General features: G+C 42.9%; 1 protein-coding gene across 1 annotated transcript; it reads left to right on the forward strand.

Annotated features, from left to right (window-relative positions):
* The first annotated feature begins 648 nt into the window (after positions 1-648).
* ptbp2b (polypyrimidine tract binding protein 2b) lies at positions 649-21629 on the forward strand. The gene is made up of 14 exons (XM_035800263.2): positions 649-786; positions 1489-1519; positions 1616-1667; positions 2881-3056; positions 5182-5325; positions 5518-5793; positions 5978-6173; positions 8178-8255; positions 12463-12578; positions 15739-15772; positions 16312-16404; positions 17898-18114; positions 19896-19973; positions 20226-21629. Exons 1-14 carry the CDS (start codon positions 779-781, stop codon positions 20353-20355), a joined length of 1629 nt encoding a protein of 542 aa, XP_035656156.1. The 5' UTR covers positions 649-778; the 3' UTR covers positions 20356-21629.
* The last annotated feature ends 1895 nt before the right edge of the window (positions 21630-23524 follow it).

A 23524-nucleotide genomic window follows, 5' to 3' on the forward strand; every position in this document is an offset into this window, starting at 1 on the left:
TTCTGTAAAGCACTTTGTGACATCTGCTAATTTGAAAAAGGGCTTTATAAATACATTTGATTGATTGTGCATATGGACAATTTCAGCTCATTAAACATGGGTCAAATTTACATGTTATAATTATATTTTTGTTCAGTGTAGTTGTACATTGATGAAGGATCTGAAGTTGCATACCTCATGAATAAGTACTGGTAGTGAGGTCCAGTGGCTTGTGATTGAGTTTTTGCAGATGGTTTTATTTATTTAACTAGGCAAGTCAGTTAAGTACAAATTCTTATTTACAATGACAGCCTAGGAAAAGTGAGTTAACTGCCTTGTTCAGGGGCAGAACAGCAATTTTTTACGTTGTCAGCTTGGAGTTGTTAGCTCAGAGAATCGATCTAGCAACCATTCAGCCCAACACTAACCACCTAGGCTACCTGCCAGTTAACAGCTGAATCTGTTGTTTCCCTTATTTTGTTCCCTTGTTTTCCTTATAATGACAATAAATGCAAGCGCAGGAATGTTTTGTCAATAAAATGCTTTTAAAAAGCTAAGAAGCAAACAATAACACTTGCCTAAACTCATATTTAAAAAAAGTATATCTTTAAAATGTGGAATTAAGCCATACCCACTGATGCACTGTAGATAAGTGGAAACTCGGTTTTGTTCGGCATTTTCCGTCTCTCGGCACACTTCATGACAGCATTTGCGACCATTTTGCTGACGTGCTTGTGTGTCTGAGTGGAGCTGAGGTTTAAAGAATAAATATATACACGAAAATAAACTTCATTCGGCAATGGACGGGTATGTGTTCACGTGTGCTTGTTGCTCTCAATTAGATTCGCTAAAGGTTTTAATGTTGCATGGAAATAGCTATTCAATAACGTTAGCAAGCTAGCTAACTCACTGGGCCACGTTTGCCTTCGTTCTGGACATGGTGCCCGTCTGCCACCCATCTTGTTAGAATTACACTAGCTAGCTAATGCGAGTACAGTAGAATTTGACATCGTGTGTCGATTGGTTTAACTAGCTACCCAGGAGGTGTGATGACTACGCTAAAATGGAGTAGCGTCAATATTTCTACAAGTTCGTTTGGCTAACCATTCACAATGTCGTGTTGTTAGTCTCAGTATGTTCGCTACTACCTAGCTAGGCGTGCAGGCACCTCTGCGCTTTGTTATGGTAGTATGGCAGGTTTCCTTTGTCTCTTCCGATGAGTTAGGTGGGCACTGTAGCTAGCTATCGTGTACCGCAAGGTCTGATACCCGAATATACTAAAGTAGAATTTGCAATGCGCTTTTATATTCAACGTGTAAATACGATGAATACACATTTAGCTAAATATAACTGAAAGCCCAAACTCACGCACTCTGGAAGCTGGTTTTAGCCTGGATGGATAACGTTAGCAAACCGGTTGGATAGTAGGCGTAGCTAACTTGATTATTAATTGCACACACCCTAGCAATATATTTTTTTGTTCCGTTAATTTTCATGTTTCTTATTCAGCATTGCCACTGATGTTGCAGTTGGCGTGAAGGTAAGTTTGCACTTTAGCACCTGACTTTTCAGGACACTTTCATCAATTGGGAAATGATGTACCAAATATATTAATGTATGCATTCTTATTTTACAGAGAGGCTCAGATGAATTAAATCTCTACAGCACCAGCCCTAACTCTGTGACTGGTGAGCACTTTTTCTCTCCCACCCAGGCATCTAGGAAAGTAAAGCTAAAGCCATTCACATTCTAACATATTACCCAGTCAATTGTCATTGACATGTTTTAAAGGCCCAGTGCAAACAAAAATGTGATTCCTTCCCTTGTGTTTTACAAATATATTTCCACATTGCGGTTGGAATAATACTGTGAAAATTATGATGCCCTTTTTGTGTAAGAGCTGTTTGAAAAGACCACCTGAAATTTCAGCCTGTTGTGGTGTGATGGAGTGGCTCTCGAGTGGCGCAGCGGTCTAAGGCACTCCCTGGTTCAAATCCAGGCTGTATCACATCCAGATGTAATTGGGAGTCCCATAGGCAGGTGCACAATTGGCCCAGTGTCGTCCAGGGTAGGCCAACATTGTAAATAAAAATGTACCGCCTCTGAGGCAGTAAATTAGTTAAACTAATAAGAGAGTTCCAAACTGCTCTGCCAATAACAGCTAGTTTTCCCCTCCCCACTTGTTGCCCAGAAATTATTTGATGTTATGTTTAGTATTGTTGCTGCATTGTTGGGTTCAGGCCTTGTAAGAAAGTCATTTCACTGTACTTTCAGTGGTGGGGGGAAAAGTACCCAATTGTCATACTTTAGTATAAGTAAAGATACCTTAATAGAAAATGACTTGAGTAAAAGTGTAAGTCACCCAGTAATATACTACTTGAGTAAAAGTCTGTTTTTACATATACTTAAGCATCAAAAGAACATGTAATTGGTAAAATATACTTAAGTATCAAAAGTATAAATCATTTCAAATTCCTTATTAAGCAAACCACACGGTACTATGTTTTTTTATTTAATTTACAGATAGCCAGGGGCACACTCCCAACACTCAGACATAATTTACAAGTGAAGCATTTGTGATTAGTGAGTCTGCCAGATCAGAGGCAGTAGGGATGACCAGCAATGTTCTCTTTTTAAGTGTGTGAATTGCACAATTCTCCTGTCCTGCTAAGCATTCAATATGTAACTACTACTTTTGGGTATTGGGAAAATGTTTGGGGTAAGAAGTACATTTATTTTCTTTAGGAATGTAGTGAAGTAAAAGTTGTCCAAAATATAAATGGTAAATTACAGATACTCAAAAAGTATTTGTTCTTAACTGACTTGAAAAAATAAAAAAATAATTTTAAGGGCTGAGGACAGCTGATGCGATATATTCATGCATGATGCTTGATTTCACAGCTAACGGCAATGACAGCAGTAAAAAACTGAGAGTAGAGGACAGGATGGAGAGTCCCCCATCCCGGGTGCTCCACATCCGGAAGCTGCCCAGTGAGGTGTCTGAGACAGAGGTCATTGCCCTGGGCCTACCGTTCGGCAAGGTTACCAATATCCTCATGCTGAAGGGCAAAAATCAGGTCAGTTTTGTGGTGGAAATTGTCTCGGGTATTTTCTTTTATGCCGTTATTGTAGTGGCATGATTAGGGCCAGGAGTTTGTCCTTACCATAAAAAGCAGGGGTATGCAACTATGGAGTGGATGTTAGGGGTGCGGAATAATATTATAAAAGTTGTACACTGCAAATTGACCATAACTATGCACAAAAATGAGATTTTTTTTTTATATACAGAACTAAAATAAGAATGCAACATGTAAAAAGATCCCAGAAATGTTCCAAGTTATTTTTCTCAAATTTGGTGCAAAAATGTGATTTCATCCCTGTTTAGTGAGCATTTCTCTTTTGCCAAGCTTTCATCCACCTGACGGGTGTAGCATATCAAGAAGCTGATTAAACAGCATAATCATTATACAGGTGCACCTTGTGCTGGGGACAATAACAGGCCACTCTGAAATTTGCAGTTTTGTCACACAACACAATGCCACAGATGTCTGAAGTTTTGAAGGAGCATGCAATTGGCCTGCTAACTGCAGGAATGTCTACCAGAGTTGTAGCCAGAAGTCTACCATAAGCTGCCTCCAACATCGTTTTAGAGAATTTGGCAGTACTTTCAACCGGTCTCACAACTGCAGACCATGTGTAACCACACCAGCCCAGGACCTCCACATCCTGCTTCTTCACCTGCAAGATCGTCTGAGACCAGACAGCTGATGAAAATTCTGTCTGTAATGAAGCTCTTTTATGGGGAAAACCAATTCTGATTGGCTGAGCCTGGCTTCCATGTGGGTGGGCCTATGCCAACCCATGGCTGCACCCCTGCTCAGTCATGTGAAATCTGTAGATTAGGGCCTAATGTATTTATTTAAATTAACTAATTGCCCTATGATCTGTAATTCAGTGAAATCGTTTACAATGTAGCATGTTGAGTTCATATTTTTTGTTCAGTATACAATAATTTCATACATTGAGACACGAGCACACAGTTTTTAAAAACTTTTATGGGAACTTTGTGAACAGATATCATAAATGGAACCCATTTTTTTCTGAATTCCTGGTGATTTTAGTCTTGAGTTTTTTTTAAACCAAAACAAACTTGGGGCTGGTTTTTGGTTTGTGGACCGCCTGTTGCCGATCCCTGAAATGAAAAGGGATTTTTTTGCATTGATTTTGGCCCTTTGCCTACTTCCGCAGAGTTAGAAACTTGTGTATATACCATTTGATGAAGTAGTAGTTGCGAGGTAGTTTCTCGTACCAATAACTAACTAATGTTAGCGCGATGACTGGAAGTCAACAGCAACAGCTAGCATGACTTTTGCGCTACTGCTCGTTAGCAATTGCGCTAACCCTGGTTAGCAATTGTGCTAACCCTGGTTAGCAATTGTGCTAACCCTGGATAGCAATTGCGCTAACCCTAGTTAGCAACTTCCTTCAAACTGAAGCAGAGCGGGAACATGGTATACGTTTCTGACTCATCTAGATGAAGGGCTTCATTGACAATTTTGAAGTTTCCCTTAGCCTCACAATTGTTTTACCATTTTATTTTCAAGACAACCAGGGCTACAAGTAGAACACAAAACATTTTGACAAACGGTTGCATTCATGACTTTTATTTACAAATAAGGTCCACCAAATCAAAAACTGATAGAAATGGATTCATATGAATGCTATAAGTACAGATATTGTTTGCTCACCAGAAAATGAATATCCAACTACTCGGTAACAACTGTGTGGAGTTTGACTGCAACTATGTGAGATTAGTACATTATAGACACTATGTCCTATGATTTATGTAGAATAACCCCTTACCTTCTCTCAAACCCCGCTCTAGCTAAGCCCTCGTTAATCAGAGGCTAATAGTTGGTATCTACGGATGCAGTAGAAATGGACAAATCCAATTAAATCTGTAGCTCAAACACACAGTTTAAAAGGAGTTAAAGACCAAAATGCGCCTGCGTTACGGTGGGACTCTTGTGTTAAACCTCGCCCGAGCATTCCCTGTTCAGGACAAATGGTCAGGAACTCCTGACCCTAAGGTTTTACATTATGTTAATTTTTTTACCAAGCAATTTAATACTTTAATACTGGGCATAGAACAAATGTTTCCTCTTTTGTCTTTCTTAAAATTGTCCTTTGACCATGTGCAAGGCGTTCCTCGAGCTGGGTACAGAGGAGGCGGCCGTTACAATGGTGAACTACTATACGGCAGTGACGCCTCAGGTCCGCAACGTCCCAGTGTTCATCCAGTTCTCTAACCACAAGGAGCTCAAGACAGACAGTGCTCTCAACCAGGTGAAATTCTGTCCTTTCCCAGAAAATACACCTGTGCATGACTAGTATTGAGTCTCTAGTGTAGACACACAGAAATGTTGTACTAGGCAGCCTTTGCATTTGCGACTAAATCTATAAAAGTGCAGACTGCCATCTTAATTTCTTATTTTCTCTCTTCCTCGCTCTTCCTCTCTTTCATTCATACCCGCCCAGCGTGCACAGGCTGTCCTCCAGGCAGTGTCGGCGGTTCAGGAGGGTGGCTCTCCCAACTCTGACACCAGTGCGCTGGATAGTGTTCTTGCGCAGGCCCCCAGCCCTGTGCTCAGGATAATCATTGACAACATGTTCTACCCCGTCACTCTGGACGTCCTCCAGCAGATCTTTTCCAAGTTTGGAACAGTCATGAAGATCATCACGTTCACCAAGAACAATCAGTTCCAGGCCCTGCTTCAGTTCAGCGAACCAGTCAACGCCCAGCAAGCCAGACTGGTGAGCAGGCATTCAAACAAGTAGTATATGCAGTTCCTCAGTTCTCAGTCAATTTACCTGTTAAAATGAAGGTTGATAACAATTCAGTTTGTCTCCTGGGCTCTCTCTCCAGAATATCACAATGTTGAAAACAAAAATTATAAAAACAAAAAGCTATTTATATTTCATTCATCACTTTATCCAGTCCCTGGACGGCCAGAACATCTACAACTCATGCTGCACACTGCGGATCGACTTCTCCAAACTGGTCAACCTCAATGTCAAGTACAACAACGACAAGAGCCGCGACTACACCCGGCCCGAGCTGCCCGCTGGCGATGGCCAGCCCTCCCTAGACCCTGCCATGGCTGCCGCCCTCAACAAGGACTCCTCCCTGCTTGGTAAGACCTGCCTCCACCTGTCCAACCATCTTCTCTCTTCTCTCTCCCTCTGTTCTCTCTCCTTTTTTTCAGACCTGTCCAGTCAGCTCCTCTGTATAAAAGTCAATACCACTAAGTGTTTTCTCTCAATGGGAGGCTGGGTATATACAGTTGAAGTCGGAAGTTTACATGCACTTAGGTTGGAGTCATTAATTTGTTTTTTCAACCACGCCTCAAATGTCTTGTTAATAAACTATAGTTTTGGCAAGTCAGTTAGGACGTCTACTTTGTGCATGACACTAATAATTTTTCCAACAATTGTTTACAGACGGATTATTTCACTTATAATTCACTGTATCACAATTTCAGTGGGTCTGAAGTTTACATACACTAAGTTGACTGTGCCTTTAAACAGCTTGGAAAATTCCAGAAAATTGTCATGGCTTTAGAAGCTTCTGATAGGCTAATTGACATCATTAGAGTCAAATGGAGGTGTACCTGTGGATGTATTTCATGGCCTACCTCCAAACTCAGTGCCTCTGTTTGACATCATGGGAAAATCAAAAGAAATCAGCCAAGACCTCCAGGAAAACAAATTGTAGACCTCCACAAGTCTGGTTCATCCTTGGGAGCAGTTTCCAAATGCCTGAAGGCACCACTTTCATCTGTACAAACAATAGTACTCATAAACACCATGGGACCACGCAGCCGTCATACTGCTCAGGAAGGAGACTCGCTCTGTCTCCTAGAGATTAATGTACTTTGGTGGGAAATGTGCAAATCAATCCCAGAACAACAGCAAAGGACCTTGTGAAGATGCTGGAGGAAACAGGTACAAAAGTATCTATATACACAGTAAAACGAGTCCTATATCGACATAACCTGAAAGGCTGCTCCGCAAGGAAGATGCCATTGCTCAAAAACCGCCATAAAAAAGCCAGACTACGGGTTGCAACTGCACATGGGGACAAAGATTGTACTTTTTGGAGAAATGTCCTCTGGTCTGATGAAACAAACAGAGTTGATTGGCCATAATGACCATTGTTATGTTTGGAGGAAAAGGGGGAGGCTTGCAAGCCTAAGAACACCATCCCAACTGTGAAGCACAGGGGTGGCAGCATTATGTTGTGGGGTTGCTTTGCTGCAGAAGGGACTGGTGCACTTCACAAAATAGATGGATCATGAGAAATACAAATTAAGTAGATATATTGAAGCAACATCTCAAGACATCAGTCAGGAAGTTAAAGCTTGGTCGCAAATGGGTTTCCAAATGGACAATGACCCCAAGCATACTTCCAAAGTTGTGGCAAAATGGCCTAAGGACAACAAAGGCAAGGTACTGGAGTGGCCATCACAAAGCCCCGACCTCATTCCTATAGATAATTTGTAACAAAAAGCGTGTGCGTGCAAGGAGACCTACAAACCTGACTCAGTTACACCAGCTCTTGTCAGGAGGAATGGGCCAAAATTCACCCAACTTATTGTGGGTCGCTTGTGGAAGGCTACCCAAAACGTTTGACCTAAGTTAAACAATTTAAAGGCAATACACTCAATTTGTTTTTGATGGCATGTAAACTTCTGGCCCACTGGGAATGTGATGAAATAAATAAAAGCTGCAATAAATAATTCTCTCTACTATTACTCTGACATTTCACATTCTTGAAGTAAAGTGGTGATCCTAACTGACCTAAGACAGGGACTTTTTACTAGGATTAAATGTCAAGAATTGTGAAAAATGGAGTCTAATTGTATTTGGCTACGTTGTATGTAAATGTTCAACTGTACATATCTAATACTTTGTAGAGGTAGTAGGTGGATAATAGAAATCCCTACCAGTCCAGGAACACACCACGAAGTGACAAACAAAAGGAGGAACGAGAACAAAATGGGTCACTATATTATCGGCAGTCTGTTCTAAGCCATAAAAGGGCTTTGTCGATTTGCTTAAGCTTGTCTACATTATAACTACTCTCATTCCGCCCTACCCAACGTCTATATTTTAGCCTTTTCCTGTACACTCTGTAGGTACCCCCTCAGGAATGGTAGCTCCCTACTCTAGCGGTGGAGGGTTTCAGTCTTCTCTCTCCTACTCGCAGGGCGGAGGTAACTATGCTTTACGTTATCTTTTCTTTCTTTCACTCAAGTCTTACCTGTTGTGTCTTGTCTCGGGGCGAAAGAGACAAATAGCTGGTGATATAGCAACCACTCCTGTCAGACCAAGGAAGAAGACAAAATGTCTACTAGCATATTTGACTTGTTTGAAATGCACTGAACAAAAATATAACCACAACAATTTTTATGATTTACAGTTACAGTTTATTTAAGGAAATTGAGAAATTCATTAGGTCCTAATCTATGGATTTGATATGTCTGGGAATACAGCTATGTATCTGTTGGTCACAGATACCTTTTTAAAAACAAAAAAAGAGAACCAGTCAGTGTCTGGTGTGACCACCATTTGCCTCATGCAACGCGACACATCTCCTTTGAGTTGATCAGGCTGTTGATTGTGACCTGTGGAATGTTGTCCCACTCCTTTTCAATGGCTGTGCGAAGTTGCTGGATATTGTCACGATCTGGAACACGCTGTCGTACATGTCGATCCAGAGCAACCCACACATGCTCAATGGGTGACATGTCTGGTGAGTATGCAGGCCAGAAGAACTGGGACATTTTCAGCTTGCAGGAATTGTGTAAAGATCCTTGTGACATGGGGCTGTGCATTATCATGCTAAAACATGAGGTGATGGTGGAGGATGAATGGCACTACGATGGGTCTCGGGATCTCGTCACGGTATGTCCCTTGCATTTAAATTGCCATTGATAAAATGCAATTGTGTTGGTTGTCCGTAGCTTATGCCTGCCCAAACCATAACCCCACCGCCACCATGGGGCACTCTGTTCACAACGCTGACATTGGCAAACAAGCATTTCGCTACACCCGCTATAACAGCTGCTAAATATCTGTATGTGATTTGAAACCACTCGCCCACACAATGCCATACACGGTACGCTGTCTGCCAGGTACAGTTGAAACCAGGATTCGTCTGTGAAGACCACACGTCTCCTGCGTGCCAGTGGCTATCGAAGGTGAGCATTTGCCCGCTGACGTTTAAGATGCCGAACTGCAGTCAGGTCAGGACTCTTGAGGACGACGAATACGCAGATGAGCTTCCCTGAGATGGTTTCTGACAGTTTGTGCAGATATTCTTAGATTGTGCAAACCCACAGTATCATCAGCTGTCCGTGTGGCTGGTGTCAGACGATTCTGCAGGTGAAGAAGCCAGATGTCCCGGTCCTAGGCTGGCATGGTTACACGTGCTCTGGGGTTATGAAACCGGCTGGACTTACTGCCAAATTCTCTTAAACTACGTTGGCGGCGGCTTATGGTTGAGAAATTAATATAACATTATCTGGCAACAGCTCTGGTGGACGTGTCTGCATGACAATTGCAGGCTCCCTCAATTTGCATCATCTGTGGCATTGTATTGTGTGACAACTGCACATTTCTTTTGTTTAAAAATATATTTTTATTGTCCCCAGCATAATTTGCATCTACATTTACATTTAAGTCATTTAGCAGACGCTCTTATCCAGAGCGACTTACAAATTGGTGCATTCACCTTATGACATCCAGTGGAACAGCCACTTTACAATAGTACATCTAAATCTTTTAAGGGGGGGGGGGGGTGAGAAGGATTACTTTATCCTATCCTAAGTATTCCTTAAAGAGGTGGGGTTTCAGGTGTCTCCGGAAGGTGGTGATTGACTCCGCTGTCCTGGCGTCGTGAGGGAGTTTGTTCCACCATTGGGGGGCCAGAGCAGCGAACAGTTTTGACTGGGCTGAGCGGGAACTGTACTTCCTCAGTGGTAGGGAGGCGAGCAGGCCAGAGGTGGATGAACGCAGTGCCCTTGTTTGGGTGTAGGGCCTGATCAGAGCCTGGAGGTACTGAGGTGCCGTTCCCCTCACAGCTCCGTAGGCAAGCACCATGGTCTTGTAGCGGATGCGAGCTTCAACTGGAAGCCAGTGGGAGAGCGGAGGAGCGGGGTGACGTGAGAGAACTTGGGAAGGTTGAACACCAGACGGGCTGCGGCGTTCTGGATGAGTTGTAGGGGTTTAATGGCACAGGCAGGGAGCCCAGCCAACAGCGAGTTGCAGTAATCCAGACGGGAGATGACAAGTGCCTGGATTAGGACCTGCGCCGCTTCCTGTGTGAGGCAGGGTCGTACTCTGCGGATGTTGTAGAGCATGAACCTACAGGAACGGGCCACCGCCTTGATGTTAGTTGAGAACGACAGGGTGTTGTCCAGGATCACGCCAAGGTTCTTAGCGCTCTGGGAGGAGGACACAATGGAGTTGTCAACCGTGATGGCGAGATCATGGAACGGGCAGTCCTTCCCGGGAGGAAGAGCAGCTCCGTCTTGCCGAGGTTCAGCTTGAGGTGGTGATCCGTCATCCACACTGATATGTCTGCCAGACATGCAGAGATGCGATTCGCCACCTGGTCATCAGAAGGGGGAAAGGAGAAGATTAATTGTGTGTCGTCTGCATAGCAATGATAGGAGAGACCATGTGAGGTTATGACAGAGCCAAGTGACTTGGTGTATAGCGAGAATAGGAGAGGGCCTAGAACAGAGCCCTGGGGGACACCAGTGGTGAGAGCGCGTGGTGAGGAGACAGATTCTCGCCACGCCACCTGGTAGGAGTGACCTGTCAGGTAGGATGCAATCCAAGCGTGGGCCGCGCAGGAGATGCCCAACTCGGAGAGGGTGGAGAGGAGGATCTGATGGTTCACAGTATCGAAGGCAGCCGATAGGTCTAGAAGGATGAGAGCAGAGGAGAGAGAGTTAGCTTTAGCAGTGCGGAGCGCCTCTGTGATACAGAGAAGAGCAGTCTCAGTTGAATGACTAGTCTTGAAACCTGACTGATTTGGATCAAGAAGGTCATTCTGAGAATACTTTCGCAAGCCACTGTATCTGGAACTGCATGTTGAACATAGAAATATAATTAATAGAACACAATCTCCTATACTATTCCAATCTATCTGACAGTCATATTTGAACTACACAACACATTTTTATCTGAACATTCTGTAAATTTGCATTCTCCTGAATGTCCATTGCCTCAGGTGTACATAAGCAAGCAAGTAAGAAAATAAAATACAATGCTCAGAAAAATAAAGCATCTGTATAATGATCATGCTCTTTAATCAGCTTCTTGATATGCCACACCTGTCAGGTGGATGGATTATTTTGGCAAAGGGGAAAAACTCACTAACAGGGATGTAAACAAATTTGTGCATAATTTGAGAACATTTATGTTTATGGACATTTTCTGGGTTCTTTGATTTCAGCTCATGACACATGGGACCAATGTGTCATGTTGGGGCTTGTTGGGTTTTCATATTTTTGTTCAGTGTATGATAGTTGCTTGAGAATAACCAAGGATGTCGTTATGAACGGACATAGAACATGTGGAATAATGAAAGGTTAGCTTTAGAGTTGACTAACCTTACGTGTGTCTTGAATATCTTTTGACGGGGGTTGTGTGTGCGTGAGCACGTGTCTCCGTGTGAGTGCACGTGCTCCTGTGAGCGTGTCCGGCCCATTATGTAAATGTTTGGGCATGTAATGCACACTAGTGCATCGATTCCCAAACTAGGAGTTGCAACCCCACGTGGGGTCGCCTGGTTTGAAACTGGAGTCGTGAGAGAAACTCTACAAAAACAAAGTGCTCTGTTCATAGAACCTCGGTACGTCAGTAACCTCTGGTACTAGCCGCTAGATGCCGTTGTAATAAACAGTGGTGCCTGTTTTCCTACTACCAATATGTCTTTCTTTTTAGAACAGTTTAATACTATGACCCCATCACGGAAAGAGAAGACTCTCAGGAACACGTCTTCTGTTGTGCTTTACAATGCCCACAAGCCGCGCAGAACTCATTAAAACAAAGTGGGCAAGACCAGGCACTAAATCAGACTGCGGGGGGGGTGGTTCCCTATTGCCTGATGATCTTCTAAACTTCCCAGTACCTTTCTGGTGCATTTCAGTCATTTCAAACCATACTTCCTTCAGATTAGAAAAAAAGCCCCAATTTAAAAAAAGATAACATTGGCTGTTGATTGCTTTAGTTTTTTCTTTAATTATTATTTATTTATTTATTTAAATGGCGGGGTTGTGAACAATGTTTATCAAAATTGGACCAACCCCTGCTGTAGCAGATGGTTGTGTGGTGTGCTTTGCCTGTGCTTGCTCTCTTGTGTCTCCATTTACCATGTTAACGTGCCTGGCTCTCTGGCCATTCCTCCAGGAGCCATCAGTCCTCTGAGTGCTGCGGCCGCAGCGGCGGCTGCTGCGGGGAGGGTAGCGCTCTCCGGACACTCTGGCTGCAGCGGCGTGCTCCTGGTCAGCAACCTCAACGAAGAGGTCAGTAACATCCCCCAGACCTCCCCCTTTTCTCTCGCTCTCCTCATACAGGAGGATCTCATGCTTCGCTGGCGTTACACACTTGTTCATTGTTTCTGACATGGACTTAGAGCAGACATTTATTATGGTTGATATGACTGGTGTTATTTCATGAGTGGAAAGGCTCAGAAGTTTGGCGGGCCCATCTGTACAATTTGGCTATTTAGTCCACCCTCACATTTAGTTGCACAAGTACTCAATACCTGCATGGAATTATCTATTACACCCCTTGATCAGTACACAGATCTGAAAATATATTTTTATAAGATGTCTACGACTTAAATGACTACTATATTCAGTGTTGCTCAGTATTCCTTGACTGTTATTCTATAAAGCTCTGCTGCACACACATCTAGTTTAGCCCTTAGAAATGCAGACCCAGTTTTCCTGACATAACATTTTAAGTGATTAAGATTGTCAAGAGACCCCTAATAACCTATTTCTGGAAAAAAGTATAATTGACCTGATTTTGCCACGCAAAACACATTCCCCTGCATGACGACTGGCATACACGGGTTAGCTGACAACAAATCAACCTCACAAACGATGCGCACGATTCAATGGGCAGAAGTAACAGGCTAATAACTACACCGTGCGTGAGCGTTGCAAAATACATTTTGAAATCTGTTATTCAATTATTGCACTAACACTGCTCGCGCACGCCAACGAGCGTCTGCGTTGCCAAGGGCTAAAATAGAAATCAGTTATATTTCTGAAGCAGATCGCGCTGCAAGTTCTGCCTCTCCCATCTCCTCATTGGTTTATAGAAGCAGGTACCCACGTGCCATCTCCTCATTGGTTATACCCACGTGGGTGACTGAAAGATGCATTACCGCCACTGACCTCATTCATCTAATTTATTAAATTTGCCAATCGCAATATAAAGTCAAGAGAAGGAAAAGGCCTGGAAGGAAGAGAGATGACTAGAAACAATCCGGTTGACTGTTTTATGTGTGGATTAATTGGCGGAGTAGAGGACCTTGTGCATTTCAGGGAAAATAACAACTCAATGTTTGTCCCAGGACAAATTAGCTAGCAACAGCAAGCTAATTAGCTAAATTGGCATAAATGTTTAATGCTTCTCGACCTGTCCCCAAATTAATATAATTGGTTCAGAGTTTGTTTTTTGATATTTTAACCTGCATGTCGTGATCGCGTTTGGTGTGAGGGGACAAAATACATGCATGATGGCACAAAATAAATGCATGATGGCACACGCGCACAGCCGGTTTGGGTTCCGTGTAAACCAACCCAGTCTGTTTTGCCCCATAGTTGCGCACACTGTTTTGTTGCTAAGCAACCAATCCATCTATATAGACAGGTTAGCTTACAACGTCATGAAAATGATGCGTGCGAATTGGTGTCCAGAAGCTGCACGTTATGATTCTGAACGGTCAGATAGCTAGAAACAATGACAAGGAACAGCCATGTGGGGAATCGTAGGTGTCTCGTTTCAGCTCCTTGTATCCTGTTAATGATCTTGTTTTTGACTGATTTCATGTCAATGCTAATATGGCTAAAATTTGCTAGCTAGCTAATCAACAAATGTAACAATGTATTTGAGACATTTGCCTATTGTGCAAATGTATTTATGCTTTCAATAAACATTTGGAGGCAACAGTTAACATGTCAACAGTCGATAAGTCAACCCTGTCTGTTTTGCCCCATAGTTTCGCTGCTAAACAACCAACCCGTCTATAGGACATCAGGCTTTAATTGAAGGGTTAGTCTGAGGGTGTAAGTACCAAGATGAGTGGATTGTGTTTCTCTGTCAAGCGTCATTCACCATGAGGAATGACCGAAGGGTGGGAATGAACGAGGTTGCACATCCAGTCAAGAGATGTAATGCGAGGGATGATGATAATGAGGATGATGATGCATTCTCACATCGGTGCTCATTTATGTGAATTTTATGTTAGCCTCAGTGCTTGCATATATTTTGTCTCCATAGCCTAAGTCAACTGAACTGCAGTTACTTCTCAGGCTCTGTCTTAGTGAATGGATGGGCTCTGTTCACTCTTTCTCTCTCTATCGGCTATGCATTCTGTGCAAATTTTAACCACTGTCTCCTAAACTCTTTCTCTCTTTCTCTCCCTCCCTCCCTCCCTTTCTCCCTCTTTCATGTCAAGTGATAGTCCTTCCTAACTGTCGTTCTTTTCTTTCAAGCCCCCCCCCTCCTTCACTCCTCTCTCCCAATGCCTTTCTCTAAGCTATGTCAAGTTGGTATGAACTGTGGGGGCTGTACCAACCACTCCCACCCCAAATTTTCTCAGCCACTGTCTCTCTATCTATGCTATATCTATAAATTCTCGACAGAAGTAATATTATCTGATCATTTCTCTCTCCAAACACTGGGTTTGTGGACTTGAACATGATAAGTTCTGTTTATGCCATAACTTTGTACGGTGGTTTTCATGTCTTTACCTGCATGCCCCAAACGCTCCTCCTTTGGAATTTGATAGAGGGTAGCGCCCCTGCCACCGGCTTTAACCAATATTCCTGCATTTCATATGCTACCAAGCTTACTTACGTTACTAAAACCTTAACTTGAGACTCTTCTGCATGCCCAATCCATGCCCCCCTCATCACTATTGGCCACAAACTAGGCTTGGGTGTAAATGTACTCTGCTCCCCCTTTGGTCTCAGGTGTTGACATTTGGCACTATTATTTCCTTGTATGTTTGAGATTAAAGCCCCCCACAGCAAAACCAAATCCAGCCATTTTCTGACCAAACTCCTGCATTTCCAATGTACTGACCTGTTTTTATTTTTGTCCCCCACCCCAACTCTTTGTTTTTGATTTACTCCACATTGCTGCCCCTTCCCGCCCCCCCCCTTCCCTTCGTTCATTCCCACCCTTCCGTGTTTCCCCCTTTGTGTCCTGTCCGCACCCTCCTCCTTTCCTCCCCCCTCCTTCCACACGTTCATGCTTTGTGCCTGAACAAAAATGTTCCTCCTCGGACCAACTTCCCCAATTAACTGCCTTGAACCCATGCTCCATGACCACCTCACCATTCTACGGGAAACCACCCTCCGTTATGGATGATCTGTCCATCTCCGCTCTACCTCCGACTCTTCTCTCTACCTGTCTTACGCTGCTTGCTCTTCTCTCCTTCTAAAGATGGTTACGCCCCAAAGTCTGTTTACCCTCTTCGGTATGTTATCGTTAGCACTCTACCTTTTCCGTTTTTAGTTTTTTTTTTTTTATCTCATTTGATTTATGGTTAGTATTTCCATAGTTGAGTAACTGTTTCATGTTTTTATTTCACGTTTTGTTTAATCGCACATATTGATTCAGTTGAGTACAGATTTTGGCCTTCAAGGCCTCTAGTCTCATCTCTCTCCATCTCACTCCATGAAATAATTACGCTAATGCATGGTTGATTATTTGGCATGTTTTTATTTTTCATTTCACCAAGCTTGTTTTTTGGAGGGATTTTATCAGCATATTCTCTCTATTCTCTCTCTCTCTCTCTCTCTCTCTCTCTCTCTGTTATAAGGCTATTGTTCGAAGACTCTCTTTGATTGGTTTAAATCATATGGATGATTGCTCCATCCTGTTTCACGTCTCATATTTAAACTCCCTAAAGCACTAACTTTGTCCTTCATGGTTCACTCCTCCCTCTCCTCTGCCTGCCTTTTGCTCTCTCCTCCTCTCTCTTCCTCCCGCCGTCTGCCTATCATTATAATGAAGGGGTGTACGGTGATGCTCAGCGCGTGAAGATCCTCTACAATAAGAAGGACAGTGCTCTCATCCAGATGTCGGACGGGAACCAGGCCCAGCTCGGTGAGTGGGTTCCCATTTGCCTTTCACATGTGTAGGCAACGGTTGGCAGGCTTCAGAGCGTCAGGCATCATGCATCTTGAAAACACGTCATAATTTTTTTTATTTAAATGATTTCATATTATGAGGCGTCTTACCTTGCTTGAAAGTGTCATAAAGCCAAAATCCGACTATATCGTGGAGGCAATTATTGACTTCCATATGCCTTTGCAACCAGTAGCCTCTCTTATGTTCTATTTGTTTTCAAATCACCTTTCTTTCATTGTCCGGTAGTCATATTAGTAACCCGTGCTAGTTGTTGCATCTTTACTTGTCCTTCATTTTAATAAATATTTTTAATGGATATTTTTATCTGTCAGATTAAACCCCTCCCATGTGCGGTGTGCTGTTGACAAGTGTTTTCCTGCTAACTGCGTTATGGAATGTAGTGGTCCTTCTGTAGCTCAGTTGGTAGAGCATGGCGCTTGTAACGCCAGGGTAGTGGGTTCGATTCCCGGGACCACCCATACGTAGAATGTATGCACACATGACTGTAAGTCGCTTTGGATAAAAGCGTCTGCTAAATGGCATTTATTATTATTATAACATTAGCGCGGCGTAACCTATTGCTTTTTGCGCATTGCCTGAGCTTATAATGTGAAGACATTAAGCTAAATGTTCTGATCTGTTGCATCAGTCTCAAAGCTTTTTAAAGTTGTTTTGTATGTATCCTAGGCCTGCCTACTGGTTGTATGAATTTGGATCTATCGTCCCACGACTGTCCCAGGGTCTGTTTGGAATAGGCTTTCTTTCTCGCACAGAATGACTCTTCTTTGCTCGTCTTGTTATCTGAGGAAGAATAACTATCCACATTTACTTTATCAGGTGCGCATCGGAATTTCGTAAGGACGCACACCGTTGCATCCCGTGCATCTTCGAGTTGCATGTTCTGTTAAAATGAATTTCCACAATGTAAATGTAATTCATTTCTGTCATTCTGAGCAGCACCCCTAATCTGGTTAAGTACCCAATGCATATTGATCCGATACATTTCTCAAATTTCCAGTGAATTCAAATCCTGCTGGTCAAATGTCCGGGACCACATTTTCCTGACGGAAACCCTGTTCCTAACTAATCAGTTAATGAATCAATCAAGTACGAGGGAGGAGCGAAAGCCTGCAAACACTCGGCCCTCCATGGAATGAGCTCGTCATGTCCTCCTAGGTGGATCCTAAAGCAACTCTTAACATTTCTAATACATGGTAGATATAAAGGATATAGACATTTGTATACTGTTAAAACATTTTTTTTTTAAATTCGACAGTGTGCAGGCATCTATCCTTTCTATTAGGCTGTTTTTGAAACCTACGCACTTGTGATTGACATTATTTCAAAATAAGGACTATAAAAGACAAGACGGCGTGTCATTGTTTCTAATTAATGGCAGAGAAACATCTCTACATTAACCACATGAGAAACATGTCACTGTACCATGTTTCCTATGTGCCTTTCCTCAGCAATGAGCCACCTGAACGGCCAGAAGATGTACGGGAAGATAATCCGTGTGACGCTCTCCAAGCACCAGACGGTGCAGCTGCCCAGGGAAGGGCTGGATGACCAGGGCCTAACCAAGGACTTCACCAACTCCCCCCTGCACCGCTTCAAAAAGCCAGGCTCCAAGAACTTTCAGAACATCTTCCCTCCGTCCGCAACGCTCCACCTCTCCAACGTCCCGTGAGTTTGTCTTGTGGTTTGGCTTGATTCTGTCTTGATTCTGTAACATTTCATGTTTGTTGTGTGCTAGCTAGTGCATTAGCATGGTCTATGGAGTCCCTCAAGGCTCTGTTCTCGTACCACTACTGTTTTCATTATATGCTGCCTCTGTTACACTACATGACCAAAAGTATATGGACACCTGCTCTTCAAACATCTCATTTCAAAATCTTGGACATTAATATGGAGTTGGTCCCCCCTTTGCTGCTATAACAGCCTCCACTCTTCTGGGAAGGCGTTCCACTAGATGTTGAAACATTGCTCCGGGGACTTGATTACATTCAGCCACGAGCATTTGAGGTTGGGCACTGATTTTGGGCGATTAGACCTGGCTCGCTTTCGGAGTTCCAATTCATCCCAAAGGTGTTCGATGTGGTTGAGGTCAGGGCTCTGCAATCCAGTCAAGTTCTTCCAAATCAATCTCGACAACATTTCTGTATGGGAAATTATCATACTGAAACAGGAAAGGGCCTTCCTTTGCCACAAAGTTGGAAGCACAGAATGGTCTAGAATGTTATTGTAAGCTGTAGCGTTAAGATTTCCCTTCACTAGAACAAAGGGGCCTAGTCCGAACCATGATAAACAGCCTCAGACCATTATTTCTCTACCACCAAACTTTACAGTTGGCACTATGCTGGCATCCGCCAAACCCAGATTTGTCCGTCGGACTGCCAGGTGATGAAGCGTAATTCATCACTCCAGAGAAAGCGTTTCCAATGCTCCAGAGTCCAATGGCAGCAAGCATTACACCACTCCAGCCAACGCTTGGCATTGCGCATGGTGATCTTAGGCTTGTGTGCAGCTGTCTGCCAAGGAAACCCATTTCATGAAGCTCCCGAGAAAAAGTTATTGTGCTGGCGTTGCTTCCAGAGGCAGTTTGGAACTCTGTAAAGTGTTGCAACCGAGGACACACTATTTTAACGCGCTTCACGCTTTAGCTCTCGGCGGTCCCGTTCTGAGAGCTTGTATGGCCTACCACTTTACAGCTGAGCCTTTGTTGCTCCTAGACATTTCCACTCACTTCACAATAACAGCACTTACAGTTGACCAGGGCAGCTCTAACAGGGCAGAAATTTGACTAACTGACTTACTCGAAAGGTGGAATCCTATGATGGTGCCACGTTGAAAGTCACTAAGCTCTTCATTAAGGCCTTTCTGCTGCCAATGTTTGTCTATTGAGATTGCATGGCTGTGTGCTCAATTTTTATGCACCTGTCCACAACGGGTGTGGGTGAAATGGCAGAATCCACTAATTTGAGGGGGTGTCCACATACTTTTGTGTATATATAGAGTATGTTATTTGTTTGCGAGAGTGATAGAACATTAGCATTGTTTATTTTTGCACTAGACTATATTATTTTGTAGTTTTGCTACTGTATTTAAAGGAATACGTTGAGGTTTTGGCAATGAAGACCTTTACTTCCAGAGTCCAATGAACTTGTGGGTACCATTTTGTATTTCTCTGTGTGCAGTTTGAAAGATGTTGCTAACTAAAGTTAGCGCATACTGGATGCAGAGACCTAAAAATGGTATCCACAAGTTCATCTGACTGGGGAAGTAGATAAAGGGCCTCATTGCCAAAATCCCAAAGTATCCCTTTAAGGGTTGGCTGTAGTGCTGGTTCGGTCTTGCAATACAAGTAAATTGAAGTAGTTTGAAGTAGTTTAAAGTGTATCATTGCATTGACATGGCTGAATGTGCTTGCATTGAGTTTCGCACACTGTTGATTTCGGATTCGACAGGGAGGACGTGACTGAGGAGGATCTGAGACAGCTGTTCTCTAACGCAGGTGGCACTGTGAAGGCATTCAAGTTTTTCCAGTAAGACACTATCTTTTAACTGCCTGTAACTTCTTATCAAATTTAGTCCCAAGGCTGGACCTTGGAACACCATTTGGAATATGCCATCATAATTTTAGTGTGTGTGTGTGTGTGTGTGTGTGTGTGTGTGTGTGTGTGTGTGTGTGTGTGTGTGTGTGTGTGTGTGTGTGTGTGTGTGTGTGTGTGTGTGTGTGTGTGTGTGTGTGTGACTTGATCGTGGTTATCTGATCACATTCTTCTCCCCCAATATAGAGGCCACAAAATGGCGCTACTCCAGATGTCTACAGTCGAGGAGGCCATCCAGGCCTTGATGGACCTCCACAACTACGACATGGGCAGCAACCACCACCTGAAGGTCTCCTTCTCCAAGTCAACCATCTAGAACCACGCCATCACAACCCACCCCAAACCCTTCTCTGACAAATCTCAATGTGTGGTGCTCACCTGTTAAGTCCCCTCGGGAGACCACAATGATACTCACCTCCTAGGGAAAACATTTTAACCAGTCATTCCTTTTTAGACAATATTCATTATCAAAAGCCCCCCCACTAGATGTGACGGTAGTTTCTACGATGTCATTGTCGTAAAACATCACCTGTCTAGGTCCCCTTATCCCTCTCCGCCTTAGTTTGTGTGGTTGGCAAGCTCCCTCCCTATGTTCTTCACGAGAATGAATTGGATTCCCTCTTTTTCTTAGAATGAATCAGCGAAAATGTGCCTTACTCAGCAAAATATTCTCATCGTTTTGCCTCCTTATGTTTCTAAAAGTGATAGAGGTCTAGGCACATTCTGTTTGGTTGTGGTTTCTGTTTTGTTTTCCCCTCCCCTTTTACATTACTTGATGTTCACCCATTTGAAATGTAGATTTAATAGTTTTGCTTTTGCGCTTTGTTGATGTTTAACCTGATTTAGCGGACTTAGATAAGGAAGCCCATCTCTATTCAGTTGGTTGGGTTGTTTAATCCCAAACAAGTCAAGGCAAGGCCATTTTGTCCGGGTTGAGAATGATTACTGTAAAGGCTGACGCCATTGTACACTTCACCTGCTAAGGATGACTGCTTAGATGTTCCCTTACTGACTGTAAATGCTGTCTAAATGGTTTTCAAACCTTACTTGCGTATGTCAATGTTCCCCTTTTTTGGTCATTTTTTTTCTTCCTTTGATTGAAAATGGCAGTGAATCTTTTTGAGCGTGTACTAATGGGTCATGGTGGTAGTGAAGACATGTTGCTGTTGCATGCGTCCAACATCCAGATGGGCAATGTGTTCACTGGTCAAAGTGAAGTATGATTGTACATGAGGACGGACTACCTGTTGGGACCAAAGTAAATGTGCCTATAGTCCTACGTTACAATTTAATTTAAAAGAAAAGTACTTTACAAAAACAAATGTGGATTATGTGTTTGAGAGGGGGAACCATACAAAGTCTAACCCTCGCAGAATGTTTCTCCTTGATTTCAACAATTTTCTGTGGTGTTTTTTGGTCAAGAATTACCCTTAAACTACACAGCTTCAGTTGAAGCAACAACAACAAAAAGATTGGAATGTGTGGGGAAAAGTTATCAATATTTTCTACATGGATTGAGTTTTTACATCTCAATTGTAAATTATCAATATAGTTTGGAAAAGGCACGATTAAAAGCTCATTTTCTACCGAGTGAGTCCATGTTTGATGGTTCCTGCTGTGTGTACCTACTCTGATTTACATCTGTAGCATGCTCAATAAACTTTCCTGTAGCTCTATTCACCCTCTTCTGTCTCTATGCTCTCGCTTTCTTTCTCCTCTACACCTCACTCTTACTGTTCTGATTTTCTCTGCCCAGGGTGGGAAATCAAAATTTGTTTGTGGCACAAAACTGCAAACCAGAAGATGACTACATTTAAAACATATTTACTCAATTTGAATTTCCCACCCTGCTTTCCACTCTTGCTTTACTGAGATCTCTCTGACTCGACTGTCACTGTATGTTCTCTAACCTCTACATTTTCAGCATGATCTCCTGTCTTTTGCTCGCTCTTTTATCTAAATCTCTGAAATTAATATTGTGTTATTATATTTGCCTATTTTAATTGAACTGTACAGTCCTGGCACATGAGTGTCATACTGGACCATACTCCACCGTAAGGGATGGAAATCCATTCTCCAACATTGTAATCTAAAGATGTGCAAGAAAATGACCTAGACCTGTGGTCTTCAACCATTTCTTGCCCAGGGACCCCCTTCATGCGTTAGTAAAATGTCTCTTCTTATCAGGTCAATGATAATGGGAAGGAGAAGTAATCAACATTTTAAAATGAATAGATGTGGTATATAGTTCATCAATATTTTCACCTCCACATAATTGTAAGTGTAAACTATTAGCTAGAAAGGTAACTCCAAACCATAGAGATAAAGGGACTCATTATAGACATTATAGTGTCTGACGGCATGGGCAGCGCCATTGAGGGAATTTTGAAGTAGTCCATTTTCTTCACGATTGGTTGATCCCTCCTGGTGATCACGTTCGAAGTCCCACCCAGTTGACTACATTAAAATGATGGAAGACCTCAGTGGCACTGCTCAGCTAGTACAGCCTTTCATTCTCTATGCTCAACACATTTTCTCTAACAGGGGCTGCCTTGCTCATTAATCCATAAGAGTCTATTCTAAGTAACATTTAAAAAAAATCAATTTAACTAGAGATATGTTTTTGTTGTTGCACGGGCTGTGTCTTAATCCACCGCATCTGCCCATGTCGGCCTTCCACATCTGCGGTGGAAGGTGGCCGAGCGACAGCGGTGTTTGTCAGACCAGGAGATATCCCGAAAATCAGTCTTCTCACAAAAACCTCTCCAGCGTCCGAACGGTTTGGCTAAACTAATATGAGCACTCTATGGAAAGATGAGACTCTCGCGAATACAACGGTGTTCTCTGTTTTTCACTACGAGTCCCACAACCCTCTGGACTTGTCTGAAGATAACACTTACAAATGAATGGAAGAATGGTGATAGTTTTGTGCTGAGACAAATATGTAAATATTTCCTGAGCTTTCTTATATCTCCTTCAAAATCTTATTCCTTATGATTTTTTGACTGTCTTTTTTGCCATTTATAAATGTGTTAGTCAATTTGTTTCTATGGGCTATAGTAGTAAAGCCTATAACCCTATTTGGATGGGATTCATTTTACTCGGAGAGGTAGGGTAACATTATGTGCACGAGCACAAAACACCACATCCTTAATTTTTGTCACTTGCGAATATGCCATGTCAGTAATATTCACATGGGAGAGTAACAATTCCATCCAGAATAGCCTACTGTTTTTCGGGCAAACTTAGGTCCTCTGATAGTACTTACTGCGTGTAAATCTACATTCCTGTGTTTTGAGGGGTATTACAGTGTTCAACACCAATTCAGTGGCCTTGTGGTTAAAGTGTCAGCCCTGAGATTGGAAGGTTGTGAGTACGATCCCCGGCCGAGTCATACCAAAGACAAAAAATGGGACCCGATGCGTCTCTGCTTGGCACTCTCCATTAAGGAGATACTGTAGATTGGGGGTAAGGAGTTAGATTGG

Source organism: Oncorhynchus keta, chromosome 23 (assembly GCF_023373465.1).
Source record: "Oncorhynchus keta strain PuntledgeMale-10-30-2019 chromosome 23, Oket_V2, whole genome shotgun sequence".
Taxonomy (NCBI): Eukaryota; Metazoa; Chordata; class Actinopteri; order Salmoniformes; family Salmonidae; genus Oncorhynchus; species Oncorhynchus keta.